The 26,130-nt window shown below is 45.5% G+C and overlaps 1 protein-coding gene across 4 annotated transcripts in view; it reads left to right on the top strand.

Annotated features, from left to right (window-relative positions):
• RNF24 (ring finger protein 24) overlaps positions 1 to 23,091 on the top strand; it is a 65,829-nt gene extending 42,738 nt beyond the window's left edge. For 3 of the 4 annotated variants that reach the window (XM_060687180.2, XM_060687182.2, XM_060687178.2), the window contains exons 2-6: positions 7,287 to 7,436; positions 13,415 to 13,457; positions 15,842 to 15,883; positions 19,082 to 19,161; positions 20,555 to 23,091. In XM_060687180.2, coding sequence (XP_060543163.1) covers positions 7,294 to 7,436; positions 13,415 to 13,457; positions 15,842 to 15,883; positions 19,082 to 19,161; positions 20,555 to 20,696 — 450 coding nt within the window. In that variant the 5' untranslated portion in view covers positions 7,287 to 7,293 and the 3' untranslated portion in view covers positions 20,697 to 23,091. Of the gene's footprint in view, positions 1 to 3,693; positions 4,245 to 7,286; positions 7,437 to 13,414; positions 13,458 to 15,841; positions 15,884 to 19,081; positions 19,162 to 20,554 lie in introns of those variants that run through there. The other variant, XM_087874832.1, reaches the window with a different exon arrangement.
• Positions 23,092 to 26,130: the final 3,039 nt, after the last annotated feature.

The raw sequence follows: 26,130 nt of genomic DNA, 5'->3' as shown, positions 1-26,130 counted from the left end.
CTCCTCCTCTTCCTCCTTTTTCTCTTCTTCTTCCTCCTCCAGCTCTTCCTCCTTTTTCTCTTCTTCCTCCTTCCTCTCCTCCTTTTTCTCTTCTCCTTCCCCTCCTCCTCCTCTTCCTCCTTTTTCTCTTCTTCCTCCTCCTTCTCCTCCTCCTCCTCCTTTTTCTCTTCTTCCTCCTCCTTCCCCTCCTCTTCCTTTTTCTCTTCTTCCTCCTCCTTCTCCTCCTCCTCCTTTTCCTCTTCTTCCTCCTCCTTCCTCTCCTCTTCCTTTTTCTCTTCCTCCTCCTCCTCCTTTTTCTCTTCTTCCTCCCACTCCTCTTTCTCCTTTTTCTCTTCTCCTCCTCCTTCCCTTCCTCCTTTTTTTCTCCTCCTCCTTCCCCTCCTCTTTCTAGCCTTAAGCCTCTTCTTCTTGGCGTTCGAACCCAACACTTGTTCACAACTGTAAAAGTAGCTGAGCTTGGAATTTGGGTTGGCTCCAGATTCAAATATAATATCTCCTTCCAGGTGCTCCTAAGTTTGAAGCCGTGTGCAAAAGCGCTAATAAGCAAATGAAGAGTGCATATATATATATATATATACCCGTGAAAACTTACATATGTATATATATATATATATATATATATAAACTTGCACGAATTTGAAAGACCTACAACATTATAGAGCCTGCATTGCTCTTCCTAACTCAGTCTTCTTTTGTGTCGTCCTGAAAGGAGATGGGGGGGGGGGGGGGAAAAGAACTGTTGTAAGTGGAGGACTATTTGTGAAGGCAGGTTACATAAATAAATACATAAATAAAAAGCGGGACATGCTTTAGGAAGGAAAGAATCGGACAGACGCGGTTGGTTTCTGGAATCCAACACACCTTACAAGGAATTTAATCCTTGCCCCATATCTGAGATTGCGCTCCCGCGAAGTCAGTGAGTCCAAGGCTTTTCCAGACAGGAAGTCTGTGTAGATACGAACGATGATGTTTTTGTGGGTCTGGGTGTGAGTGTGTTGCTTCCACACTTCCTGGAATTTGCCAGTAGGCTGTGCTGTCATGCTTTTTTTCCCCCCCTTTGTTTTCCTACCGCCTCTTCCGTTTACTTCTCGCTTTGCGCAAGGCCGTGTCGAATAAGGAAGGGTGACCACATCGCTTCGTGGTGGCGTTGTCACCTTCCCCCTGAAAACCTTTTCCCGCGTTACACACACACAGACACACACCCTTACAACAAAAACATGCAATCCTAGGTTGCATTCACAGAGGGAAGATCACATGAGATATTAGCACCGCTTTATAAAGCCTTAGTAAGGGGACACTTGGAGCATTGCATCCAGCTGTGGTCGACCCGATGTAAAAATGATGTTGAGACTCCAGAAATTGTGCAGAGAAGAGCAACAAAGATTAGGAGGCTAAAACCTACGAAGAACGGTTGCAGGAATTGGGTACGTGTCTTATTTCATGAAAAGAAGGGGTGACACGATAGCATCTTCCGATATTTGAGGGGCTGCCATAAAAAAGAGGGAGGGTCAACCTGTTCTCCAAAGCACCTGAAGAAGAATGGATGGAAACTAAATCAAGGAGAGAAGCAACCTAGAACTGAGGAGAAAGTTCCTAGTGGTTAGAGCAAGGGGTCAGCAACCTGCGGCTCTGGAGCCGCATGTGGCTCTTTCACCCCTCTGCTGCGGCTCCCTGTCACTCAATATATGCGTCACAACCGCCAATGCGCGACACCCGCCGGCACACAATTTATTCAGCTTTTCAACCTCCGGTAGGCCAACCATGAATAAATCCAAGAAAAGAAAAGTTTCAGAAGAAAACAGAAGGTTTAATTCAACTACATATGTTAATTTTGTGGGCGCTCAGGAAATCGTCAGGCACGGGAAAGGTTTTGTGGCTCCCGGTGTTTTCTTTTCTGTGGGGAAAAAGGTCCAAATGGCTCTTTGAGTGTTTAAGGTTGCCGACCCCTGGGTTAGAGCAATCAACCAATGGAATTGGTAAATTGGATTTTTAGCATTATTTATTGTCTTGTTTTAATTGCTGTGAGCCGTCCCTAGTCCTTCGGGAGAAGGGCGGCATATAAATATTTAATTATTTAATTATTTATTTATTTATTTATAAATAAATAAATAAAATAAATAAAATAAAATAAAGTAAAATAAAATAAATAATAAAATAAAATAAAATAAAATAAAATAAAAAATAAAATAAAATAAAATAAAATAAAATAAAATAAAATAAAATAAAATAAAATAAAATAAAATAAAATAAAATAAAATAAAATAAAATAAAATAAAAAAATTGTGGCTGCTCCATTCCTGGAGACTTTCAAGAAGAGGCTGGACAGCCACTTCTCAGAAACGATATAGGGACTCCTGTTTGAGCAGGGGGTTGGACTAGATGACCTCTGAGGTCCCCTTCCCATACTGTTGTTCTGTTCCGTTCATATTTTGTTTAAGGACAAAATATATATATATATTTCTCCTCCTATGGGGTGAGCCACATATTTTATATATTTTTTTTAACGCAGTGGGTAAGTTCCTGGGTTCTGACAAGCGACGATGTCTTTTCTTGTAGCCTAAATTTACTTTTTTTCTCGGGGTGGAAAGATTTTTTTTTTTTTTTTTGTCGTGTGTTTTTTTTCTCTCTTTGAACCGTGTGGAAAAAAAACCCTCTCCGTCGTTCTGCTCCTAGTTAGAGAGGAAATGAGGGTTTGGCTGAGCAGAAGCTGGCGGAGATCAATTTGACTTGATCAGTTTGTCTGTCTGTCTGCCTACCTACCTACCTACTTACCTGCCTGCCTGCACTATAAAACCAGGGTTCTCTACGGCTGGCTGGGGAATTCTGGGAGTTGAAGTCCACCAGTCTTAAAAAGTGGTCGAGTTTGGAGAAGAACCCTGCTACAAGATGCTAGCTAATGTACCCATAGGGGCTCATTCAGAAATTACTTTGCGAGTTCCCAGCCGTCGGCATCTGTGAATCTATTCTGTGCACACAAACCGTATCATACTTCCCAGGTCCTACTCGGGTGGGCTTCAAAAATTTTAGCAAGGGGTTTTCTGACCAGTTGTTGGGTGGGCGTGGCCATGGTGGGTGTGGCTTAGTCGGCCTCCTGCACCACGGTGAGGGGGGGGCGAGTTTTTGACCTCCCCGGGCTCCGGAGGCTTTTCTTGAGCCTCCAGGAGGGTGAAAATGGCCTCCCCAGACTCCGGAGGCCCTCTGGAGGCCGGAAACAGGCTTCCTGAACTTCCAGTAGGCCTGTTTTTCACCGTCCTTGAGCCTCCGCACACGCCCTGCACTTACGTGCATCCAAAACGGGCCGCGGGGGGACTCCTTGGTGGGGTGACGGGGCCAGCCAGGAGTGGGATTTGGGGGTTCTCCGAACTGCACAGAATCTTAGCTAGAGGTTCTCCCGAACCCTTGCAAACCCCCAGCAGCCCACCCCTGGTCCTACCAATCTACTACTTGTAGGACTGGATAGGACGTGTAGCACACCTTCTACTTCCTTCAAGGAAGCCATGACACTGAGGTGGAGAAGTTGGAGACCTGTCAGAGGTGGAGCCTTCTGCACCCCCAATTTATCCTTTTTTGAGACCGAGCGTGCTCGGAATAAGGAATTCAGCCGAAAACCTGCTAAGCAGCTGTGTGTGTGGCGAAAGGGGCCTGCGGAACGAAAAGAAAGGAAGGAGAAAAAAAAGTCTATTTTTAGGGTGGTTTGGAAATTTCCTCTTGCAGCTTCACGTGCCCTGTGGAAATCTCCTCTCCTCCTTCCTTCCTCCTCCTCCTTCTCTTCCTCCCTCCCTCCTTCCCTCCTCCTCCTCTTCTTCTTCTTGCAATCAGCACATAGCATAGGACCACGGTTCGGAAGCCACGCCTTGCAACGACAGGAATGCTTGCGAGCTTCTCGGAAGGAAGCCAAGTTAGGGAATCTAATTCAAGAAGAGGACGGACGGACGGTCGGACAGTCAGAGCGGCCTGGGAGAAGAGCCAACCCAACCCACATTAAATTAAGACAGCCCCTCCAAAGCATTCTCGGGAGGGTGTTTTCGACCGGATGCATAGCTAGTCCTTGCCACGCTGACAAGAACCGAAATCTTTGCAGCTGTTACTCTGCTGGTTGGTTTGCAGGAAAATCAACTTTCCCTGGTGCTTTTGCAGGAAAACCAACTTTCCCCGGAGCTTTGCGTTAAAAGCAACTTTCGCCGTGTTCCCAGCCTTGCGGAAAAAAATTGCTGGGAGGGTCTCGGGACCATGCCACACAACATGTGAGTGTCTTTACTGGTTTTCGGAGCCTGCTGGCAAACATGTCAACGAGGTGTCCCTTCCACCGAAGGGAGGTTGCGTACCCGACAGCTTGCCAAATGCTACCCGCTCAGCGTTGGGGCTGTGCCGGGTTCGAGGAACGCCAACTTCCTGCAGATTCCCATGTTTTTTGGGGGGTTTGCCTTCAGAGTGAGGTCAAAGAGTTTTTTTTTCATCCCCTTTTATGGAGTTCCCTACCTACAAGGATGGGCACCTATGGATGGCAACTTGTGGACTTCAACTCCCAGAATTCCAGATTGGCTGGCTTAGGAATTCTGGGAGTTGAAGTCCACAGGTCGTCAAGGGGGGCTATGCTTGCCCATCCCTGCTCTGCTTTGTGGTTCAAATAGGGTGGGTGGGTGGGTGGGTGAAGGAGAGGAGACGAGGGGAAGTTACGAGGCAGTCCATGGGTCTGGGACATGTTTGGTATGCAGTGTTTGGGTTCTGGAGTCCCGTGCTGGATTTGAAATGGGGGTTTCTGTTGTATTTTGCTATTTAGGGGTTCTTGGCTTTCAAGATGGAGGGGTGAGGACCCCTTTTCCTTTTCCCTTCTGGTCTTTTGTTTGCGTTTTACATTATCACGAAGTTTAATAAAAACAAAATACGTTTCTAACTAGAGCTATCAAACCAAATCTGTAACTTCGGTTATAGAAATGGCTTGTATCTATTAGAAAAGGAGAAAGTTGAGGGTGGAACTCCTTTTTTATTATTTATTATTTTATTTTATTAGTTCGATTTATATGCCGCCCTTCTCCGGAGACTCAGGGCGGCTTACAATGCTTTTAAGCAAAAGCCTTCATATTTTTGTATATACCTGCTTAGTAGGACTTTCGGCCCCCCCAAACAGTGTTCTTTTTTATACAAAGTCAGATTATTGCCCCCACAATCCAGGTCCTCTTTTTTATGTTCTACTCATCCAAAAGAATCAGAATCCTTTCCCCTTCCCCTCGTCTACCTTCCCATCCCCTCCCTTCTCTCCTCCCCTCCCCTCCCCTCCTTTCCCTCACCCTTTCCTCCGTGTCTTTTTCTTCCTTCCCTTCCCCCCTTTCCCTTCCCTTTCCTCTCCTCCTTTCCTTTCCCTTTTCCTTTTTCTTTTCCTTACTCTTCCCCTCCTCCACCCTCTCTTCCCCTCCCTTCTTCTCTCCTCCCCTCCCCTCGCTCACCCTTCCTTTTCCTGTGTCTTTTTCTTCCTTTCCTTTCCTCCGTCTCTCTTTCCTTTCCTTCTTTCCTTTCCTTCCCTTCCCTTCCCTTCCCTTCCCTTCCCTTCCCTTCCTTTCCATTTTATGCTACCGTAAACTCAAATAAAACCAAAATAATAACTCCTGTTACAGAAATAGCTGTTCTCTATTTTTTTTAAAAAATGTACCGTGTGTAAAATGTCAAGGCTGTAATTTTGTACTTTACCGCACCAAAAAAAAAAAAATCGGAAGTCCTTTCCTTTTCCTCTTTCCTTTCTCTCTCTTTTTTTTTAACCCTGAATTCTTTTGAGGTTCCTCTTCCCCCTCTGATCTTTATTTCTATTTCTATTTTATATTACTATAAATTCTAATTTAAAAATGCTTTAAAAAAAAAATAGAAGAGTGGAGCTATGCCAGCAATTCCTTTCTCCCACGCACCTGGTTTTGTTTCACCGAACGTGTGTGTGTTTCTTTTTTGCCTGCCACAATCCAACACAATTTTGATTTCCATCCCGTATCTTGGTGCGCCCATCCTAATCCTCTCTTAAAAACGTCGTTCAGTTTTGGACAAACAGAATCGACCCTTTCTCCTAGCCTTTCATTCAAAGAGCCTTGGTGGCGCAGCAGACTAAAGTGCTGTTAAGTAGCACTTAGCTGCCAGCTGCCTGCAATTACTGCGAGTTCAAATCTCGCCAGGCTCAAGGTTGACTCAGCCTTCCATCCTTCCGAGGTAGGTAAAATGAGGACCCGGATTGTGGGGGCAATAAGCTGCCTTTATATTAAAAAAAACACCACTTGGGGGGGCCGAAAGCCCTACTAAACAGGTATATACAAAAAGTATGAAGGCTATTGCTTAACGCATTGTAAGCTGCCCTAAGTCTCCAGAGAAGGGCGGCATATATAAATCGAACCAATAAATAAACAATAAATAAATTGTGGCTGCTGTGTAGTTGTGTTTGCCTGCTGTGCCAACAGCCCTCCCTCAGCTTGTTCCCATCTATCTTTTTGTGATGCTTCTGGCTCCCCTCTCACTTTCAGCCTTGTACGAGTGGTCCTCGATTTACAATCAAACTGAGCCCAGCGTTTCCGTCGTGAAGCGAGACAGTTGCTAAGCGTGAGCCATGCCTCAGTTTACCACCTCTCCGGCCGCAGGGTTGTTAAGCGAATCCTTGCAGTTGTTAAAGGGAGTCACCCTCACCCGGGTTGTGAAGCGAATCGTGCTTCCCCATCGTCAGAAACAAGGGGAATCATGTGACCTCGGGACATTGCAACCGTCCCTAATTGCAACCCTGTTTCCCCGAAAATAAGACCCAAACGGAAAATAAACCCTAGCATGATTTTTCAGGATGCTCGTAATATAAGCCCTCCTCCCCAAAATAAGCCCTAGTTAAGATTGTCAGCCAGATGGATGCATTTCATACCGTATTTCCCACAAAATAAGACCTAATTAGAAAATAAGACCTAACTAGAAAATAAGCCCTAATGCATCTTTGGGAGCCAAAATTAATATAAGAAACGGTCTTATTTTGGAGGAAACACGGTACTTGCCAGTTGCCAAGCCTCTGAATTTTGATCACGTGATCATGGGGATGCTATAACGACCATAAGGCGGGAAAACCGGTCCTAATTCCATTTCTTCCGGGGCCGTTACAACCTCGAGCGGTCACTAAACGAACAGTCGTTAAGTCGAAGAGTAACTATATCCTCTTTTTTGGTGTGTTTTAAGAACAATACAGCTGCATTGAAGGATGTAAACCTCCTACCCCCCCCAGGAGTTTTGAATTCTCACCATGTGGTTTTTCCTGTTTTTTGTGTTTTTTTCCTCAGACCATCCATGAGCTCAGATTTCCAGCATTATAGTTTCAGGATGCCAAACATTGGATTCCAAAACCTGCCTCTCAACATATACATCGTGGTCTTTGGCACGGCGATTTTTGTCTTTATCCTCAGTTTACTTTTCTGCTGCTATTTGATAAGGTAAGAAACAAACAAACACCCCTTTCCTTTGGTGGGGGGAAAAATGTAGTTTACTCAAAGACAGTGAAGAAAGTTTAAAGCAGAGGTCTTCAAACTTGGCAGCTTTAAGACTTGTGGACTTCAATTCCCAGAATTCTCCAGCCAGCTGGCTGGAGAATTCTGGGAGTTGAAGTCCACAAGTCTTAAAGCTGCCAAGTTTGAAGACCTCTGCTTTTAAGATTTTAAGTGAAGAAAGTTTAAAGGTTTTTAAGACTGTACAGGTAGTCCCCGGCTTATGACCACAATGGAGGCCAAAATTAATGTGCTGCTGAGTGGGGAAATTCATAAAGTGAGTTTTGCTCCCATTTTACGACTTTCCTTGCCACCTTTGTTGAGTGAATCACCGCAGCTGTTAAATTAGTTCACCCAGTCGTTAAATGAATCCGGCCTTCCCCATTGACTTTGCTTGTCAGAAGGTCGCAAAAAGGAATCATGTGACAACCCCACCCCCCACCACTGGAGACATTAAAAACCGTCATAAATCTGAGCCAATCATATGACCCTGCAACAGTCGTAAGAATGGAAAACGGCCATAAGTCACCTAAGTCGCAAAAAGGGGATCACGCCACCCCAGGACACTTGCAGCCGTCATAAATATGAGTCGGTCAACTAGTATCCAAATTTTGATCGGCGGACGCCACACCACTTCGGTGAAAAGCCGTCATAAATCACTTTTTTGAATGCTGTTGTAACTTCCAACGGTCACTAAATGAACTGTTGGAAGTCGAGGACTAGCTGTCATGACTTCCTGTTTTAAAATGCAAATGCTGATTTCAGGTAAGTCATAAGGCGGCCATCTGCAAATGTTTAAGCAAATTATAAAGGCGGCTTCCTTGAGTTCAGGAATGTTTGAATGTTTGGCTCAGCTATTTGCCTTCCTCCTTCACATTCTCCAGGATGAGTGAGCACTTGTTCAAATGCTTGAGTTGGAAAGTCCTCATAGTTTGTCTCCAACCCGCTCAGAACAATTGGTCACTGATAAAAATGACAGTTAGTCTTGGATCTAACCCAAAACTTGGGTTTAATTGCAAAGTTAGTCTTGGGTCTAATTGCAAAATTGTGAAGTTAGTCTCGGGTCTAAATATCCAAGATATTGGGCCTAATTTGGTCACCACACTATAAAAAAGATGTGGAGACTCTAGAAAAAGTGCAGAGAAGAGCAACCAAAGTGATTAGGGTACTGGAGGCTAAAACATATAAAGAACGGTTGCTGGAATTGGGTATATGTAGGTTTAATGAAAAGAAGGACTGGGATGACATGAAAGCAGTCTTCCAATATCTCAGGGGCTGCCCCAAAGAAGAGGGAGTCAAGCTATTCTCCAAAGCACCAGAAGGCAGTACAAGAAGCAATGGATGGAAACTAATGAAAGAGAGATTCAAATTATCTATCTATCTATCTATCTATCTATCTATCTATCTATCTATCTATCTATCTATCTATCTATCTATATCTACAGTATCTATCTATCTATAGTATCTATCTATCTCTATCTATCTGTCTGTCTACCTATCTATCTATCTATCTATCTATCTATCTATCTATCTATCTATCTGTTCGATTTATATGCCGCCCTTCTTCAGAGACTCAGGGTGGCTTACAATGGTTTTTAAGCAATAGCCTTCATACTTTTGTATATACCTGCTTAGTAGGGCTTTCCCCCCCCCCCCAGGCGATGTTCTTTTTTATACAAAGTCATCTTATTGCCCCCATAATCCGGGTCCTCATTTTACCTACCTCGAAAGGATGGAAGGCTGAGTCAACCTTGAGCCTGGTGAGATTTGAACTCGCAGTAATTGCAGGCAGCTGGTGCTACTTAATAGCACTTTAGTCTGCTGCGCCACCACGGCTCGCTCGATCTATCTATCTATCTATCTATCTATCTATCTATCTATCTATCTATCTATCTATCTATCTTTATCATCTATCTATCTATCTATCTATCTATCTATCTATCTATCTATCTATCTATATCTATCTATCTACGGTATCTGTCTACCTACCTACCTACCTACCTGGATGATTAGGGAACTGGAGACTAAACCATACAATGAACATTTGCAGGAACTGGGCCTGGCTAGTCTAGTGAAGAGAAGGACCAGGGGAGACATGAGAGCAGTCTTCCAGTATTTGAGGGGCTGCCACAGAGAGGAAGGGGGTCAAGCTATTTTCCAAAGCACCCAAAGGCCAGACAAGGAATAATGGATGGAAACTGACCAAGGAGAGATTCAACCTGGAAATAAGGAGAAATTTTCTGACTGAGAACAATCAAACAATGGAACAGAAGTTGCCTTTGGAAGTTGTGGGAGCTTCATCACTGGAAGCTTTCAAGAAAAGACTGGACTGCCATCTGCCAGAAATGGTGTAGGGTCTCCTGCTTGGGTGGGGGGTTGGACTAGATGACCTACAAGGTCCCTTCCAACTCTGTTATTCTGTTAATTGCAAGGTTAGGTTTAGGTCTAATTGCAAAAATTGTAAAGTTAATCTTGGGTTTACCTGCAAAATTGCCAATGATTTCTTCCGTTTAATCCTAGAGCTAGGTCTAATTGCAAAGTTAGTCTTGGGTCTAATTGCAAAATTGCAAATTAGTTTTAGGTCTAATCCAAAATCGAATCCCACCTGCTTGGGAGCACCTGGATCATCGCTTTGGAGGAAAAATGGCCAAGTTAGTTTTGGGTTAATCCGAGCTTTGTCTTAAGAGGAAGTGCAGATGGGTGATTGGGGGGGTGGGGGGGCAGGATTTTAGCAGGGGTGAAGCTGTTCCTCTGGAAAACAATCAGATCGCTTATAGCTTTGCCTCCGGTTTCCAAAGTCCCACATTCTGAAGTGTTTTGAAGCAGACGGGATTAAGCAAGTGTTTGTAACATAGGCTTGCTTCTTGCTTCAGAGCCAACTTCTGTAAATTGTGCTTGCTAAGTGCACAATATTGCACAACGGGGAACCAAGATTAAACCAAAGCAGGTTCCTCCCCATACTGGAACAGATGAGGAAGTATAAAAGAAAATTATGTTCGTTTAGCAGACAGAACAGAAAGATAATGCAAGTTTCACTGCATCCTAATCCCAGATGGCATGCAGGGTGCTAATGGTTTGGGTGGCTGACATTGTAGGCCCTGCCCGTTCTGGGAAACCCAAGAGAGAAAACTTGAAGCCTTCCCCAAATAGATGTCAGCTCCAGGGGCCCCGGGATTCCTTGCTTTGGGGCCAGTTTGGAGATAAGGATGGGCTTCCTCCATTAGAACTTTGGAAAGCGGCGAAGGCCAGCTCTTTAGGAGGAAGTGAAACACGAGCTGTTCTCCTGAAGGTTGTAGGACATGTAGGTGAGATGATGGTTGTTGGTCTTGGGGGTGGGTTGGGTGTTTTAGTCTTCACTACCGTAGGGTTTTGGAAACTTCTTGGAGTTGATGGGAGCAGGGTTGAAGCAGAAGAGAGTGGAGCAAACGAGAAGGTGATAAGAGATGTGAAGGAGATGGAGAAGGAGATGTGATAGAGATGGAAATGGAGATGGAGAAGGGAATGGAGATTGAGAAGGAGATGAAGATGAAGATGAGATGGAGAAGGAAAAGGAAATGAAGAAGATGGAGAAGGAGATAGAGCTAGAGAAGGAAATGAAGGAAATGGAGAAGGAAATGGAGATAGAAATGGAGGAGATGAGATGGAGAAGGAAATGGAGATAGAAATGGAGGAGAAGATGAGATGGAGAAGGAAACGAAGGAGATGGAGAAGGAAATGGAGATAGAGAAGATGATGAGATGGAGAGGAAGAAGAAGGAGATGAGATGAAATGGAGAAAGAGGGAGATGGAGATTGATGGAGAGGGAAATGAGATGGAGATACAGGAGACGGTGATGGAGATGAGATGGAGGAAAAGCAGGAGGAGATGGAGATGAAGGGGATAAAAAACAGGAAAGTGATGGAGACGAGAAGGAGAAGGGAGGACGGTTGGGTTTTATCCGCGAGGTTCATATCTAGAATCTGGAAGTAAAGCTTCAGGTTCAACCCCTCGGTGTTGCAGCTTACAAGATCTAGGACCAGATGGTCAGTGGGAATCTTTCAAAAGCAAATTCTGAATTAATCCTGTCCGATCTAACCGAGACGCTCAGCTTTCTCCCTTCTGTTGCAAACGGCCTTGTGCACCCATAACCGCCAACCTTGTCCCTCTTTTAATGAGTCCGGAGGCTCTTCAGCTATTTATAAGAGAACGGCTGCTGTGGTGTTTCATCACGAGATCTGTGCCCCGAAACAGCACGTTCTGTTTTTTTTTTTTAAAAAAATACATCATTGAATTCTGTGTTAGGGTGTGAAACACAAAGAGGCCCCTTTTTCTACATAATTTAAAGAAGAAAGTGCTCTTTACTTATTATCTCAACCTTCTATCTCAACCTCTTTGTACTTTTGTGGTACTCCAAAGCCCATTACTCTTGTTATTTGCTCAGCTCCTTCTGTATCTTTCAGTCACGCTGACGTTTTGCCTTTATCCTCCTCCTTTTGTTTCAAAGCCGGGTGACTCACCCAATTACTTAGTGGAATCTTCCTTTATTGTTCTCCCAAGATAATGTCTACGGCGCACCAGGTGCAGAAAAGGTTTGATGTTCCAGGCGCAGCCCTTTGTCCCAAAGAGTCATGTTCGTTTTTATTCACAGAAGGGGGGAAAAAACCAGAGCTATAAATTCCACAATTTACACAGAACACCGAGTTTCACCGATGGGACGATGCTAAAAAAACCCGGCGTCCTATCTTTTGAGGGAACCCTTCTGTCTCTGTACCAGCTCCTCAAGCGCTTTTATGTTTTCTCTCTCAGAATTTCAGATTCTGAGAGAGTCGTCAAAAAGGACTCTCTCTCTCTCAAATTTGGACATTTTGAGTGCCAGAAACCTTTGGGATCTTACTTGTGTTGTGGCCCGCCAGCGGAGCTGGTAGCAGATTCGGACAGTGAGGAGGTTGGGGAGGAACATGGGCCAGTCCTGGAGCCTGGGGAGGGCTCTGATGAGGGCTCTGCGTCGGAGGCAAAGGGAGGGCCAGGGCCGTCTGACAGTTATCAGCTGCCTTCGGAGTCAGACATCAGTGAGGTAGACAAACAGCTGGAGCCTGTTCCCAGTGTGCACATGCGCAGAGCTGCCAGACGAAGGGAACAGCTAAAGAACAAGGGTCGACTCAGGAGTAAAGCCACAGGTGGACAGTGAATGGCCCCTCCCAGAGGGAATAAAAGAGGAGCGAAAGGGGAGTGGAGTTTGCAGGAGAGAATTAGTTCCCTTAATTGGTTCGCGACTCTCCGTGATTCCTTGCCAAGTTTTGAAGATATCGGCCTGGCAGCTCTCCAAGCCAGATAAGGTCTGTGACTGTAAATTCTCCCTTGAAAGACTTTGCTGGATGTGAATGAGAGGAATTCACAGTAACTTAATAAAAAGGGGTTTTGTGTCGGGACAAGGAGTCTGCTTCATGCTCTTGGGAAGCCTAGGTCAGAACAGATAGGTAGTCTTTGGTGCTCTCTGAACTTGGTGGTTTTCTTGTAGACGTTTCATAACCCAACTAGGTAACAACATCAGTGCCTGAAGGGAGGAGGGTTTGCAGGGAGGAGGAGGAGAACCGAAAGGTCTCTGGGAGCTCTCTGAGTTTAGTGGTCTTTTTGCAGACATCTCATTACCCAACTAGGCAACATCATCAGCTGCAGAAGGGGATGGGGTTTGCAGAGAGGAGGAAGAAGAGGACAAGAATGAGTAGTGGGGACGTTGGTGCTCTCTGAGCTGGGCTGTTTTCTTGCAGGCATTTCGTGACCCAACTAGGTAACATCATCAGTGTTTGAAGGGAGGCCAGTTTGCAGAGGAGGAGGTGGGGGGGGAGGAGGAGAACTGAGGAAAACTACCTGGATTTTGTGTGTGTTGGCCTATGTGTGTGTTTGTGTATCTCCTTTTACATATATGTATATTTGTTTTTGCTTTCCAGATTAAGACATCAAGCTCATAAAGAACTTTACGCCTACAAACAGGTGAGCCCAAGCTTCCTTTCCCTTACCCAGCCAATGCAATGGACAGTAAATTCTCATTATTTGCATTCAGTTATGTTCTAAGGCAGTGATGGCTAACCTTTTTGCCATCGTGTGCCAGGAGAGGGGGGGCAGGGGAGGGTCGCGTGCGCACATGCCCACACGCATGCATGCGCAACCCCCTCCCCCCTCTGGCACATGATGGCCTGGTAGGCCCGTTTTTCTTTCTTACCTGGTTCCAGATCCTCTCTGTGTATCTGGGAAGGGCGAAAACAGCCTTTCCCACTCCCTTGGAGGCCCTACGGAGGCTGAAAGGGCCCATTTCCCAACTCTCAGTGGGACAGGAAGTGACATGTTTTGCTGTCCCCAGCCTCCAGAACCTCTCTAGGAGCCTCTCTAGGAGTCTCTGGAGGCTGGGGACAGGAAAAAACGTCACTTCCTGTCCCACCGGGAGTCGGGAAATGGGCCCTTTCAGCCTCCGTAGGGCCTCCAAGGGAGTGGGAAAGGCTGTTTTCGCCCTTCCCAGATACACACAGAGGATCTGGAGTCAGGTAAGAAAGAAAAACGGGCCTTCCCCACCCCACCCCCAGGCCCTCCAGAGGCAGGAAAGAGCCTGTTTCCCTACTTCTGGTGGGCCCAGAAGGCCCGAAAATCAGCTGGCCGGCGTGCGCATGCGCCCCAGAGCTGAGCTGGCGTGCCCACTAATATGGCTCCGCGTGCCACCTGTGGCACGCGTGCCATAGGTTCGCCATCACGGTTCTAAGGCCACACTTGGAATATTGCCTCCAGTTCTTGGATGCCACAATATAAAAAGATGTTGAGACTCTAGAAAGAGTGCAGAGAAGAGCAACTAAGATGATTAGGGGATTGGAGGATAAAACGTACGAAGAACGGTTGAGGGAGCTACGTATGTCTTAATTTAATGAAAAGAAGGACTAGGGGAGACATTGATAGCATCTTCCAATATCTGAGGGTCTGCCCCAAAGAAGAGAGGGTCAATTTATTCTCCAAAGCACCTGAAGGCAGGACAAGAAGCAACAGATAGAAACTTAATCTACGAGAGAACCAACCTGGTTCTCCATCGGTGGAGGCTTTCAAGAAAAGATTAAACAACCATTTGTCTGGGATGATATAAAGACTCCTTCCTTGGGCAAGGGGTTGGACTAGAAGACCTCTAAGATCCCTTCCAGCCCTAGCATTCTAGGATTCATCTCTCCAGCAAGGACTGAACCATGTTACAACAATTAATCAGTGGGACAACTTGCCTCCAGATTCTAGAAGTTGTGACTGCTCCAACCCTGGAAGTTTTTAAGAAGATGTTGGATACCCATTTGTCTGAAGTGGTGTAGGGTTTCCTGCCTGGGCAGGGGGTTGGACTAGAAGACCTCCAAGGTCCCTTCTGTTATTCTATTCTATTCCATTCCATTCCATTCCATTCCATTCGTCTATTCTATTACTCTACTTTATTATTCTACTCTATTCTATTACATTACTCTACTCTATTCTATTACTCTACTCTACTCTACCTACTCTATTTTATTCTGTTCTGTTCTGTTCTATTCTGCATTCTATTCCGTTCCATTCCATATTCTATTCTATTCTATTCTATTCTATTCTATTCTATTCTATTCTATTCTATTCTATTCTATTCTATTCTATTCTGCATTCTGTTCTATTCTATTCCATTCCATTCCATTCTATTCGTCTACCCTACTCTATTACTCTACTCTATTCTATTTGTCTACTCTACTCTACCTATTCTATTCTATTCTATTCTATTCTATTCTATTCCATTCCATTCCATTCCATTCCATTCCATTCCATTCCATTCCATTCCATTCCATTCGTCTACTCTACTCTATTACTCTACTCTATTCTATTCTATTCGTCTATTCTATTCTATTCTATTCTGTTCTATGCTATTCTGTTCTATGCTATTCTGCATTCTATTCCATTCCATTCTATTCGTCTACTCTTACTCTATTACTCTATTCTATTCTATTCTATTCTATTCTACTCTACTCTACTCTACTCTACTCTACTCTACTCTACTCTATTCTATTCGGAGGACCGTTGAATGACTCTGCGTTTGTCCTATAAACAGAACAACCAAAGAGTCCTCAATGAGGAAGCCACATCCATCTGCCGCCAGATTCTAGACTTTGAAACATCCTTCCATCAGTAACCCGTGGATTCCAACTCCCAGAATTCCTCAGACCAACATAACTATTGCTGAGAATTCTGGGAGTTGATCTATGAGGTAGACTTCCTGGTTGGGGAAAAGTGTATTTATAAAGATTTCAGAAAATGCTGTGCTTGTATTCTGGGTTTTCTTTGTTTTGCATTGATAGCATATCCCCTGACAACATATTATTCTTTATTTTCAGGTTATCCTAAAGGAAAAAGTCAAAGAACTCAATTTGCACGAGGTAAGCTGGTCCCTTGCTTGCTTAAACTACCATTGATTAAGATCTCAGCATCTCAGGCTAAACCATACGATGAACGATTGAGGGAAATAGATACGTCTAGTCTAACAAGAAGGCTTAGGGGTGACATGATAGCAGTCTTCCAATATCTCAGGGGCTGCCCCAAAGAAGAGGGAGTCAAACTATTCTTCAAAGCACCTGAAGGCAAGTCAAGAAGCAACGGATGGAAATTAATCAAGGAGAGAAGCAGCTTAGAACTAAGGAGAAATTTATCTCCACAATTAATCAGTGGAACGACTTGCCTTCAGAGGTTGTGGATGCCTCCAACACTGGAAGTTTTTTAAGAAGAGATTGGACAACCATTTATCTGAAATAGTATAGGGTTTCCTGCCTGAGCATGAGGTTGGTCTAGAAGACCTCCAAGGTCCCTTCCGACCTTGTGATTTTATGTTCTGTTTTGTTATAAGTCAGGCTCCACCTCCATCATCACGTCTACATCTTCATTGTAATTTAGCCTGGGTAACAAACTGCATTTGGAGTTTCCGTCTGTCTGTCTATCATCTATATCTATCTATTTATCATCTATCTACCTACCTACCTACCTGTTCTATATATCTGCTATCATCTATTTATCTACCTATTCTCTTCTATATAATCTATCTATCATCTATCCATCCATCCATCCATCTATTATCTATCATCCATCCATCTATTTATCTATCTTCTATCTAACTATCTATCTATCTATCTATCTATCTATCTATCTATCTATCTATCTATCTATCTATCTATCAAGAGCCTCGGTGGTGCAGCGGACTAAAGTGCTGTTAAGTGCTAGCACTTAGCTGCCAGCTGCCTGCAATTAGTGCGAGTTCAAATCTCACCAGGCTCAAGGTTGACTCAGCCTTCCATCCTTTCGAGGTAGGTGTCAGGTTTCGATGTCATCTCAAATAAATTGCACTCCCAAACAATTAATCTTTGCTGAAATATTCCATTTATTGAGTATGACAGATCTGGCCCTGACTTTGTCGTAGCCGATACTAACCCTCTGACCCCCAACCCCTTCCCTTTCCGTTCTCCAATTCTCATCTTCTCATTGGCCATCTTTCAAGTCAGTCTCCCCAGCTTCTGACCTCACCCCACAGGAATGTTCCCCCACCATCTCATCTCCTAGGGGATATTATCTACAGAGAAATAAGTAGGTGAAAAGTCAAGCCTCGTCTTTTTATGGCAGCATCAGAATGCTGACAGTAGGAAAACTGAGGACTCGGATTGTGGGGGGGCAGTAAGCCAGCTTTGTATAGACCAACACCGCTTGGGGGGGGTGGGGAAAGCCCTAATAAGCAGGTAAATACATAAAAAGTATGCAGGCTATTGCTATAATGCAATGCCCTGAATCTACGGAGAAGGGCGGCATATAAATTGGATAAATAAATAAATAAATAAATCTATCTATCTATCTATCATCCATCTATCATCTCTATCTATCTATCTATCTATCTATCTATCTATCTATCTATCTATCTATCTATCATCTACTCTTCCTCTCCCCTCTCTGTCTCTCTCTAATCTATCTGTCTGCCTATCATACCTGTCTATCTTATCAAATGTAGAAACCAACCCATCTCACTCGCCAAAGCAAAACAATGCAGAATTACTTCCCCAAAACCAGTTTGACGCATCCAGCGAACTCACTCCGAAGGGGTCTCCATCAAACGAGGCTTTAGTCTTAGCGTACGGGGAGATAAGATGTCGTCACTCAGCTGACCTTGGCTCACCTTGAAAAAGGCAACCAGGATGTGTACTCAGGGCAGGAAACGCCTCAGGAAAACGCAGAGTTGGAACTAAGATTGGGAAGTTGGAAAAAAAAAATTAGTCAATTTACAGACTGGTTTTCCAATTTTTACTCCAAAATCCGTAGCAATACCGAGAAACACTTTAAAAAGTAGGAATAAGAATCCGAGAAAATTCCCAGCAAAAAAAAATAATAACAACAATGAATCATTCTTCCTCAGAAGTTGTGGGGAAACCCAACTGTGTTGGCCCTAATGCCTAAAATGTCATTTTAATGGGCTTTGCCAAGCTCTTCGATCAAAGTCACGTTATGCACTGTAGGTGTTTTCATTGCGCAGGAAAAAGAAAAGAGGTTTTCCTAAAAGAGGTGTCTTTTTATAGACGCCGGGAGAATTTCCCTCACGGACAACTTTACTGGAAGTCTTTTATTCATTTTCCAGAAAATTCCTTTGGGCTATTTTATTAATATCCCCCAATCCCTCCTTGTCCCATTTCTGTGCTTTTGACGTTCCCTTGCAAACTCTGGTTGTCTGTAAAATCATAAAAAGACAAGATTGATTTAAAAAAAAAACCAAACAGAGAAGGGGGAAGAGAGGGAGGGAGGGAGGAAGGAAGGAAAAAGAAGGGAAGAAAGGGAAGGTCAGGAAAGAAGAGAAAGGGGAAAGAAGGAAAGAATGAAGGAAGCAAAAAAGGGAAGAAAGGGAAGGTCAGGAAAGAAGAGAAAAGGGAAGGAAGGGAAGGAAAAAGAAGGGAAGAAAGGGAAAGTCAGGAAAGCAGAAGAGAAAGCGGAAGGAAGGAAAGAAGGAAGGAAAAGGGAAGAAAGGAAAGGTCAGGAAAGAAGATAAAGAGGAAGGAAGGAAAGGAAGGAAGGAAGAAAGAAAGAAAAAAAAAGAGGGAAGAAGTTGCATTGTTAGTTCTGTTGGCCATCTTGCCTTGTCCTCTAAGGTACCCACATATATCTCTACAAATGCAGGATATTTTGTATGTACCCGCCTAGCTGATAAAATGGAGATGGATCTTAAAGATCTTTTTTTTTTTTTTGAACTATTACCATCTGGCAGACGGTACAGGACAATAAAAATAAGGACAAATAAGCTGAAAAACAGCTTCTATCCCAGAGCAGTAACTATATTGAATTTTACCACATAGTTTGTTTGTTTTATTAAATTAGTGCAATATTAATGCAATATCGAGGGTTTTCAATTCAATGGCATAGAAATGTGAAGGATGCATGCACTCTTGTGTTATTTTTTATGTATAATGTACACTGAGGATGGCATTTAATTTCGTTGTACGAGGTGCAGTGACAATAAACTGAATCTAAATCTAAAAATCTAAAACCTAAATCTAAAATAATGGCTTTTTTTTTAAAAAAAAAAAAACCTTTTCTTTTGCTTCTTTTTTCAGATCTGCGCAGTTTGTTTAGAAGAATTCCGACCCAAGGATGAACTGGGAATTTGTCCGTGCAAACATGCGTTCCACAGAAAGTAAGTTCCGATCGGCTTAAGGCTTGTGGACTTCAACTCCCAGAATTCCCCAGCCAGCATGTGACCATGTGGGGGTGCTATTGGCAGCATCTCCGCGATCACATGATCAAAATTTCGGGATACTTTGGTAACTGGCAGGTGTTTTATGATAGGTTTGCAGTCCCAGGGTCATGGGACTAACCATGGGTGACCTTCCCAGCTGATCTCCCGACAAGCAAAGTCTAATGGGGGAAACTGGACTCCCTTAACGACCGTTATGATTCATTTAACAACCGCAGAGATTCGCTTAACAGCTTGTGGGGAAAAGGTCACCAAATGGGGCCAAACTCATTTAACAGCAACAGAATTATTATTTTTTTGTGTTGTTTAATGACCCCATAATCCCTTGCGGGGTGAAATCAGGGCAACTGAATGGAGCTGAGTGTTTACTGGCCGGATGCCCTTCCTGTTGCCAGTGGGGAGTTCGCAGCAGATACATTCTCATTGTGCCCAGAGAGAGAAATATTAGCCACTACCTAGGATGCAACTCACAGCCTCCCGATTGTGAGGCGAGAGCTCCACCTGTGGGCCACCGCACCACTTTTGCTTAGCAACAAAAACACTAGGCCCGTGATGGCGAACCTATGGCACGCGTGCCACAGGTGACACATGGAGCCATATTAGTGGGCACGCCAGCTCAGCTCTGGGGTACATGCACACGCCAGCCAGCTGATTTTGGGCCTTCTGGGCCCACCAGAAGTAGGGAAACAGGCTGTTTCCTGCCTCTGGAGGGCCAGGGGGCGGGGTGGGGAAGGCCCGTTTTTCTTTCTTACCTGGCTCCAGATCCTCTCTGTGTATGTGGGAAGGGCGAAAACAGCCTTTCCCACTCCCTTGGAGGCTGAAAGGGCCCATTTCCCCACTCCCGGTGGGACAGGAAGTGACGTTTTTTCCTGTCCCCAGCCTCTAGAGACTCCTTTAGAGGCTCCTACAGACTCCTAGAGAGGCTCCTAGAGATTCCTAGAGAGGTTCTGGAGGCTGGGGACAGGAAAAAACGTCACTTCCTGTCCCACCGGGAGTGGGGAAATGGGCCCTTTCAGCCTCCGTAGGGCCTCCAAGGGAGCGGGAAAGGCTGTTTTCGCCCTTCCCACATACACAGAGAGGATCTGGAACCAGGTAAGAAAGAAAAACGGGCCTACCAGGCCATCATGTGCCAGGAGCAGGGGGGGGGAGGGGGAGGGGGTTGCGCACGCATGCGAGTGGGCACGTGCATGCGCGACCCTCCCCCACCCCCCCTCTCCTGGCACGCGATGGCAAAAAGGTTAGCCATCACTGCACTAGGCTCAATTGTGGTCGTAAGTCGAGGACTATCGGTAAAGCTTACTTTTTTCTTTCTCTCTCTCTCTCTTTCTGACAGATGCCTCATTAAATGGTTGGAAGTCCGGAAAGTTTGTCCTCTCTGTAACATGGCCGTCCTGCAGTTGGCCCAGCTCCACAGCAAGCCGGATCACCCCGGACCGCCCCAGGAACCCCTGCCTGGCACAGCCAACATCGTATAGCTCCCCGCCGGCTGCCCCTTTGTCCTTCCTAACAGACTCCAATTCCCACAGTGACTCGCCAATCTCTGGCCCTGCTGCTCACGGCCTCCAAGCATTTTCCCGGATCCCCTTTATCTCATGAAAAACATCCGGGATGCACCGAAGGGGAAACCGATGCTCCAACTAGGGAAAAGAAAAAACCCCGACGGGACAGGAGTCGTAAGGACGCAGGAACGCCGGCGAGTCTCCAGTTTTGTTCGTCTCTTCAATTTTATTTTATTTTTTTCTTTTTATACGTGCACTTTACCGAGAGAGGCGTGCGGAGAAGGTCAGCTGCCGGTCTTGGATTCAGATCAGGCGGCCAGTGAGAGAAAGAGAGAGCGAAAGGAAGACTCCAAAGATAAGAGACGCCGTGGGGAGCAAGCGTCCCATCTCCAGAGAGAGAGAGAGAGGCCGCAACGTGAGAAAATTGCGTTTCGATTCCAGCATTTGGGATGATCTTTTCGCAAATTGCTCGGGGACCCTGGAGCCAAAATCCCAGCAAAGAAAATCTTTGTTGGAAGAGAAGAGCCGGGATAAGGTCGTTGCGATTCCTGTGACTTCTGGATCGGTAAAAGAGTTAGTTGCCTCCAGAGGAAAAACAGCTTTGTGAAAAACGAGAATGGGGTTCTGCTGGAATTGTGACTTTTGGGGAAGGGGAGCCATTGACGATCTACCGAGCCTCGGGAATCCCCATTGAAAAGGGAAGGAGGGAAGAAAGAGGGTTCTCGCCAACGTCTATCTACTTTAAGAAGACATTGCGGAACTGATGAGGAGGTCCCTTTCAGCCCAAATAAATTCCTTGGACTTTGGGACAGGCCGTGCGACCTCCGTCTCTTGTTTCCCCTAATGTGAATTCTTTTTCGAATGGTTTGCCGGCACAGAAAGGCATCTGCAGAATTCGTGTGGATTTGATTTTCTTTCTTTTTTTTCCCCAATGTAAAGTGAGATACATTTCGGGGGCCCGGATGGAGTGTTTTAAAGGGGTTTTGCGAGAGTTATGGGCAGATTTGGGTGGTATGGTTCCTCCGAGTAGAGAGCAGCGGTCGTAAAAAAAAAAAAAAGTCTTCCTGGCCCAGGCTTAGGTTGTACACGCTGGTCGACCAAGATAGAAAATAAATATATGAGGGAAAGGTGAAGAATTGTGAAAACACCCACCCCTTTCTTGCGTGAAATCTCGTGATATTGCCGAGAATCACGTTTCCCTCTTGTGCGAAATCAGCCAGAACTTGTCAGATTTTAGCAAATGTTTTATTACAATTATGGGGAAGCAGCTGGAATGGCTTCTACCCATTGCACTTACATCATCATCATCTTCTTCTTTTAATGACCCCATAATTCAGTTTGGGCAACTGAATGGAGCTGAATGTTTACTGGCCGGATGCCCTTCCTGTTGCCAATGTGGAGTTATATTCAGCAGATACATTCTCATTGTGCTGAGAGAGAGAAATATCTGCCTCTACCAAGGACTGAACTCACAGCCTCCTGATTGTGAGGCCAGAGCTCCACCTCTAGGCCACCGCACCACTCCCCCATGGCATTTATCTCAAATCCTTAAACTGGTGACTACCTGGGTGTGGGACTACAGCTCCCAAAATTCCCAGCCATTCCAAACTGAGAATTCTGGGAATGGCAGCCCACAAACATCTGGAGAGCAGCTGAGAACGGCAACCTACCGAAACGAGAAACGCTTCCTTTCCGCATCCTTTATTTCCCGCTCACCGAAATCTGGACTTCCATCCGATTTATGCACTTTTTTAAAATTAGGTTTATATTTTTTTTCATTAGAATCCATTAGATCGTTGGAGAGGATTGACCTTAGTGAATTGGACTTCTTGAAAATACCTGCTTGCGTTAGAATGAGCAAGTTTCTAGACCTCATTGTCCCCGAGAAAACGTTGGGTGCATTTCATATAAGCGAGGCAGGAAGCGACCTCTTAAATTGGATTCCCTCTTTTTTTTTTTGTGGGGCGGTGTTATTGTTTAATTGTTTCGAATTGTTCAGAGGATGCAAGGAGGGGTTCCTTATCCAGTGTTACAACCATCAGTGTAAGTTTTTTTTCTAATTTTGGGATAGACCAGAGCTGGTATTCTCTTACCTTCGCTACCGGTTCGCAATTGAGAGCGTGCGCTCAGAGCATCAGAAATGGGATGTGATGATGACGTCTGGGCGGGTAGGCAGAACCTCCTGCAGCCACCGCTACCAATTTGCCCGAACCGGATAAAGCCAGCTGAATACCACCACTGGGATAGACCATGGGCATCCAATCTTGGCAACTTTTTAAGACCTGTGGACTTCAACTCCCAGAATTCCCCAGCCAGCCATGCCAAAGTTGGAGACCCTGACGTACGACTGTTCCTTCGGGCCCGCCGATAATAAGATAATGTCCTGATTTCTGGCACAAATTTCGTGGAGGCGGCGAGAACGGCCTAGGCACACAATTTTCCTTAACCGCCTTTGAAGATCCAAGTCCAGGGGTACCCCTTCGTTCCCTCCCCCCTGCCCCAAACCATCATTTTGTAAATTGTGTTGACTCTTGAGAGAGTTTATGAACCTTAGGGATCCAACCTCGATTCATAGACACATTTGTACACTAATATATATATATATATATATATATAATTCTGCAGCAGAATTTTTTTTTTTTTTTTAAGAAAAGGACAAAGAAAACAAGTCGCTGGGGTTTTATTTTGTAAGCTCTATTTTTGTATATTTAATTGCTATTTTAAAATTCTAATGCATCTTTTTTGCTAATCACAACACTCTTCTTAAAAAAAAAACGGGGCAGGGGTGGGGCGTTCGCATGTGATTTGACTTGAAATGTAAATAAAAGCAAATTTTGGACATCACGGTGTTGAAGGATCTGTACAGCAAAGGCGCTTTGGATAATCCGCCAGGCGATAATCTTCCTTCGGTTGTGGGAGGGAGGAGGAGGAGGAGGAGGCGGGCTGCGGCATGCAGATTTCCGGCAAAAGGAAGCGTTACTATGTTTAGTAACATAGTTGTAAGAGTAGACAACAAAAGGAGGGGAATTCTATTCGCAAACGTAGCAGTAATACAGGTAGTCCTCGACTTGCGACTGGAATTGAGCCCAAAAATTTGTGTTGCTAAGCGTGAGAAATTTATTACGTGTTGGCCCATTTTACGACCTTTCTTGCCACACTCGTTAAGCCGATCGTTGCAGTTGTTAAGCTAATAACACAGTTGTTAAGTGAATCCCCGCAGCTGTTAAGCGAGTAACACGGCTGTTAAGTAACTTTTCCCCGATTGAATTTGCTCGTCAGAAGGGTGCAAAAGGGGATCACGGGACCCCGGGACACTGCAACCGTTATAAATAGAGGAGTCAGTTGTCAAAGCATCCGGAATGTAAATTACGTCACCGTGAGGGTGCTGCAACGGTCGTAAGTATGAAAAATGGTCCTATGTGACTTTGAACGGTCACTAAACGAATGGTGTATAGGTTGCAAGGACTACCTATATGTTGTCCAAACCCAGAAAATAGATTTAATTCATTTAACCTGGGAAAGCAGATTGTGCGAACCCTTCAAAATGGAAACATCCAAAGCAAATGTCTTGCACAAGGAATAGAGCTGGAAGGGAACTTGGAGGTCTTCTAGTCCAGCCCCTGTTGAAACAGGAGAACCTATACCTGTGATGGCGAACCTATGGCACGCGTGCGAGAGGTGGCACGCAGCGTCCTCTGATGGCACACAAGCCGACGCCCCAGTTCAGCTCCGCCATGCATTTGCACGCGCCTCCCGCCAGCCAGCTGGTCTTTGGGTCTCTGCCACGCATACGCGGGGGGCATGGCGTGTGCGGGGGGCATGTGCATGCGAGGGGAGCATGGCGCATGCAGGGGGTGCATGCATATGCATGGGGCACGGCATCGGGGGGCGCGTGAATACGTGGGGATGGGACACGTGCGTGGCTGCTGCGCACACATTGCATTTGGGGGGTTCGGGCATGCACACACGCACATGTGCTTTGGGCACTTGGTCCGGAAAAGGTTAGCTGTCAGCATTCTGATGCTGCCATAAAAAGACGAGGCTTGACTTTTCACCTACTTGTTTTCTCTGTAGATAATATCCCCTAGGAGATGGGATGGGAGGGGGGAGCATTCCTGTGGGCTGAGGTCAGAAGCTGGGGAGACTGACTTGGAAGATGGCCAATGAGAAGATGAGAATTGGGGAACGGAAAGGGAAGGGTTTGGAGGTCAGAGGGTTAGTATCGGCTACGACAATGTCGGGGCCAGATCTGTTGTATTCAATAAATGGAATATTTCAGTAAATATTGTTTGGGAGTGCAATTTATTTGAGATGACATCGAAACCTGACATTAGCCACCACTGACCTATACCCGTGATGGCAACCCTATAGCACGCGTACCACAGGTGGCACGCGGAGCCATATTGGTGGGCACGCGAGCTCAGCTCCGGCATGCATGCGTGCACCAGCCAGCTGATTTTCGGGCCTTTTGGGCCACCGGAAGTCAGGAAAAAGGCTGTTTCCGGCCTCCGAGGGAGTGGGGAAGGCCATTTTCACCCTCCCCAGTCTCCTAGAAAGGCTCTGGAGCCTGGGGAGAGCGAAAAATGGGCCTACCTTGCCATCGCATGCCAAAAGTGGGGGGACCGCGGGGGGGGGGTCGCACACACATGCGTTGGGGGCGGAGCGCATAAAATTATGGGTGTGGGTACACACACGAGTGACCCCCACACACTCCCCCCACTTTTGGCATGCGATGGCAAAAAGGTTAGCCGTCATTGACCTATACCGTCTCAGACAAGTGACTGTCCAGTCTCTTCTTAAAAACCTCCAGTGATGGAGCACCCACAATTTCTGGTGGCAAGCTGTTCCACTGGTTAATTGTCCTCACTGTTAGGAAGTTTCTCCTTGAATTCCAGGTTGCTTCTCTCCTTGGTTAGTTTCCATCCGTTGTTTCTCGTCCTGCCTTCTGGTGCTTTGCAAAATAAGTTGACACCCACCCCGCCATCTCTTCTTTGGGGCAGCCCCTCAAATACTAGAATACTGCTATCATGTCCCGTCCCGTCCCCCCCACCACAGTCCTTTTCTCTAGACTGGCCAAGGTGTTCAAGTGCATTTGCAAACATTTGCAGAAAGCAGAATGAAGTGCAAACTAGGCTGGCCGTTGGAAGAATCTGGAACTTTTTCAAGTCTGGAGGGTGGAGACAAGCCACGTTTACCGTCTCCCGATTGTTGGGAGACTCTGCGAGCTCAGCATTTTGGTACCTGTCTTGCACGTATCTTGCACAGAACTGTCGATCGGGCAAGTACAAAGGGTTTCCCACACCCCTCCCGTATGCAGCCCGGAGCAGTTCCCGGAATACAGCTGGCCCTCGACGTACGACTACAATTCCGCCCAAGCTTTGCACTGCTAAGCAAGGGAGTTGTTAAGTGA

The sequence above is a fragment of the Pantherophis guttatus genome, chromosome 8 (genome assembly GCF_059756535.1).
Source record: "Pantherophis guttatus breed Tessera chromosome 8, ASM5975653v1, whole genome shotgun sequence".
Taxonomy (NCBI): Eukaryota; Metazoa; Chordata; class Lepidosauria; order Squamata; family Colubridae; genus Pantherophis; species Pantherophis guttatus.
The sequence above is the reverse complement of the archived record's forward strand: the minus strand, read 5'-3'. Positions and strand labels throughout refer to the sequence as shown.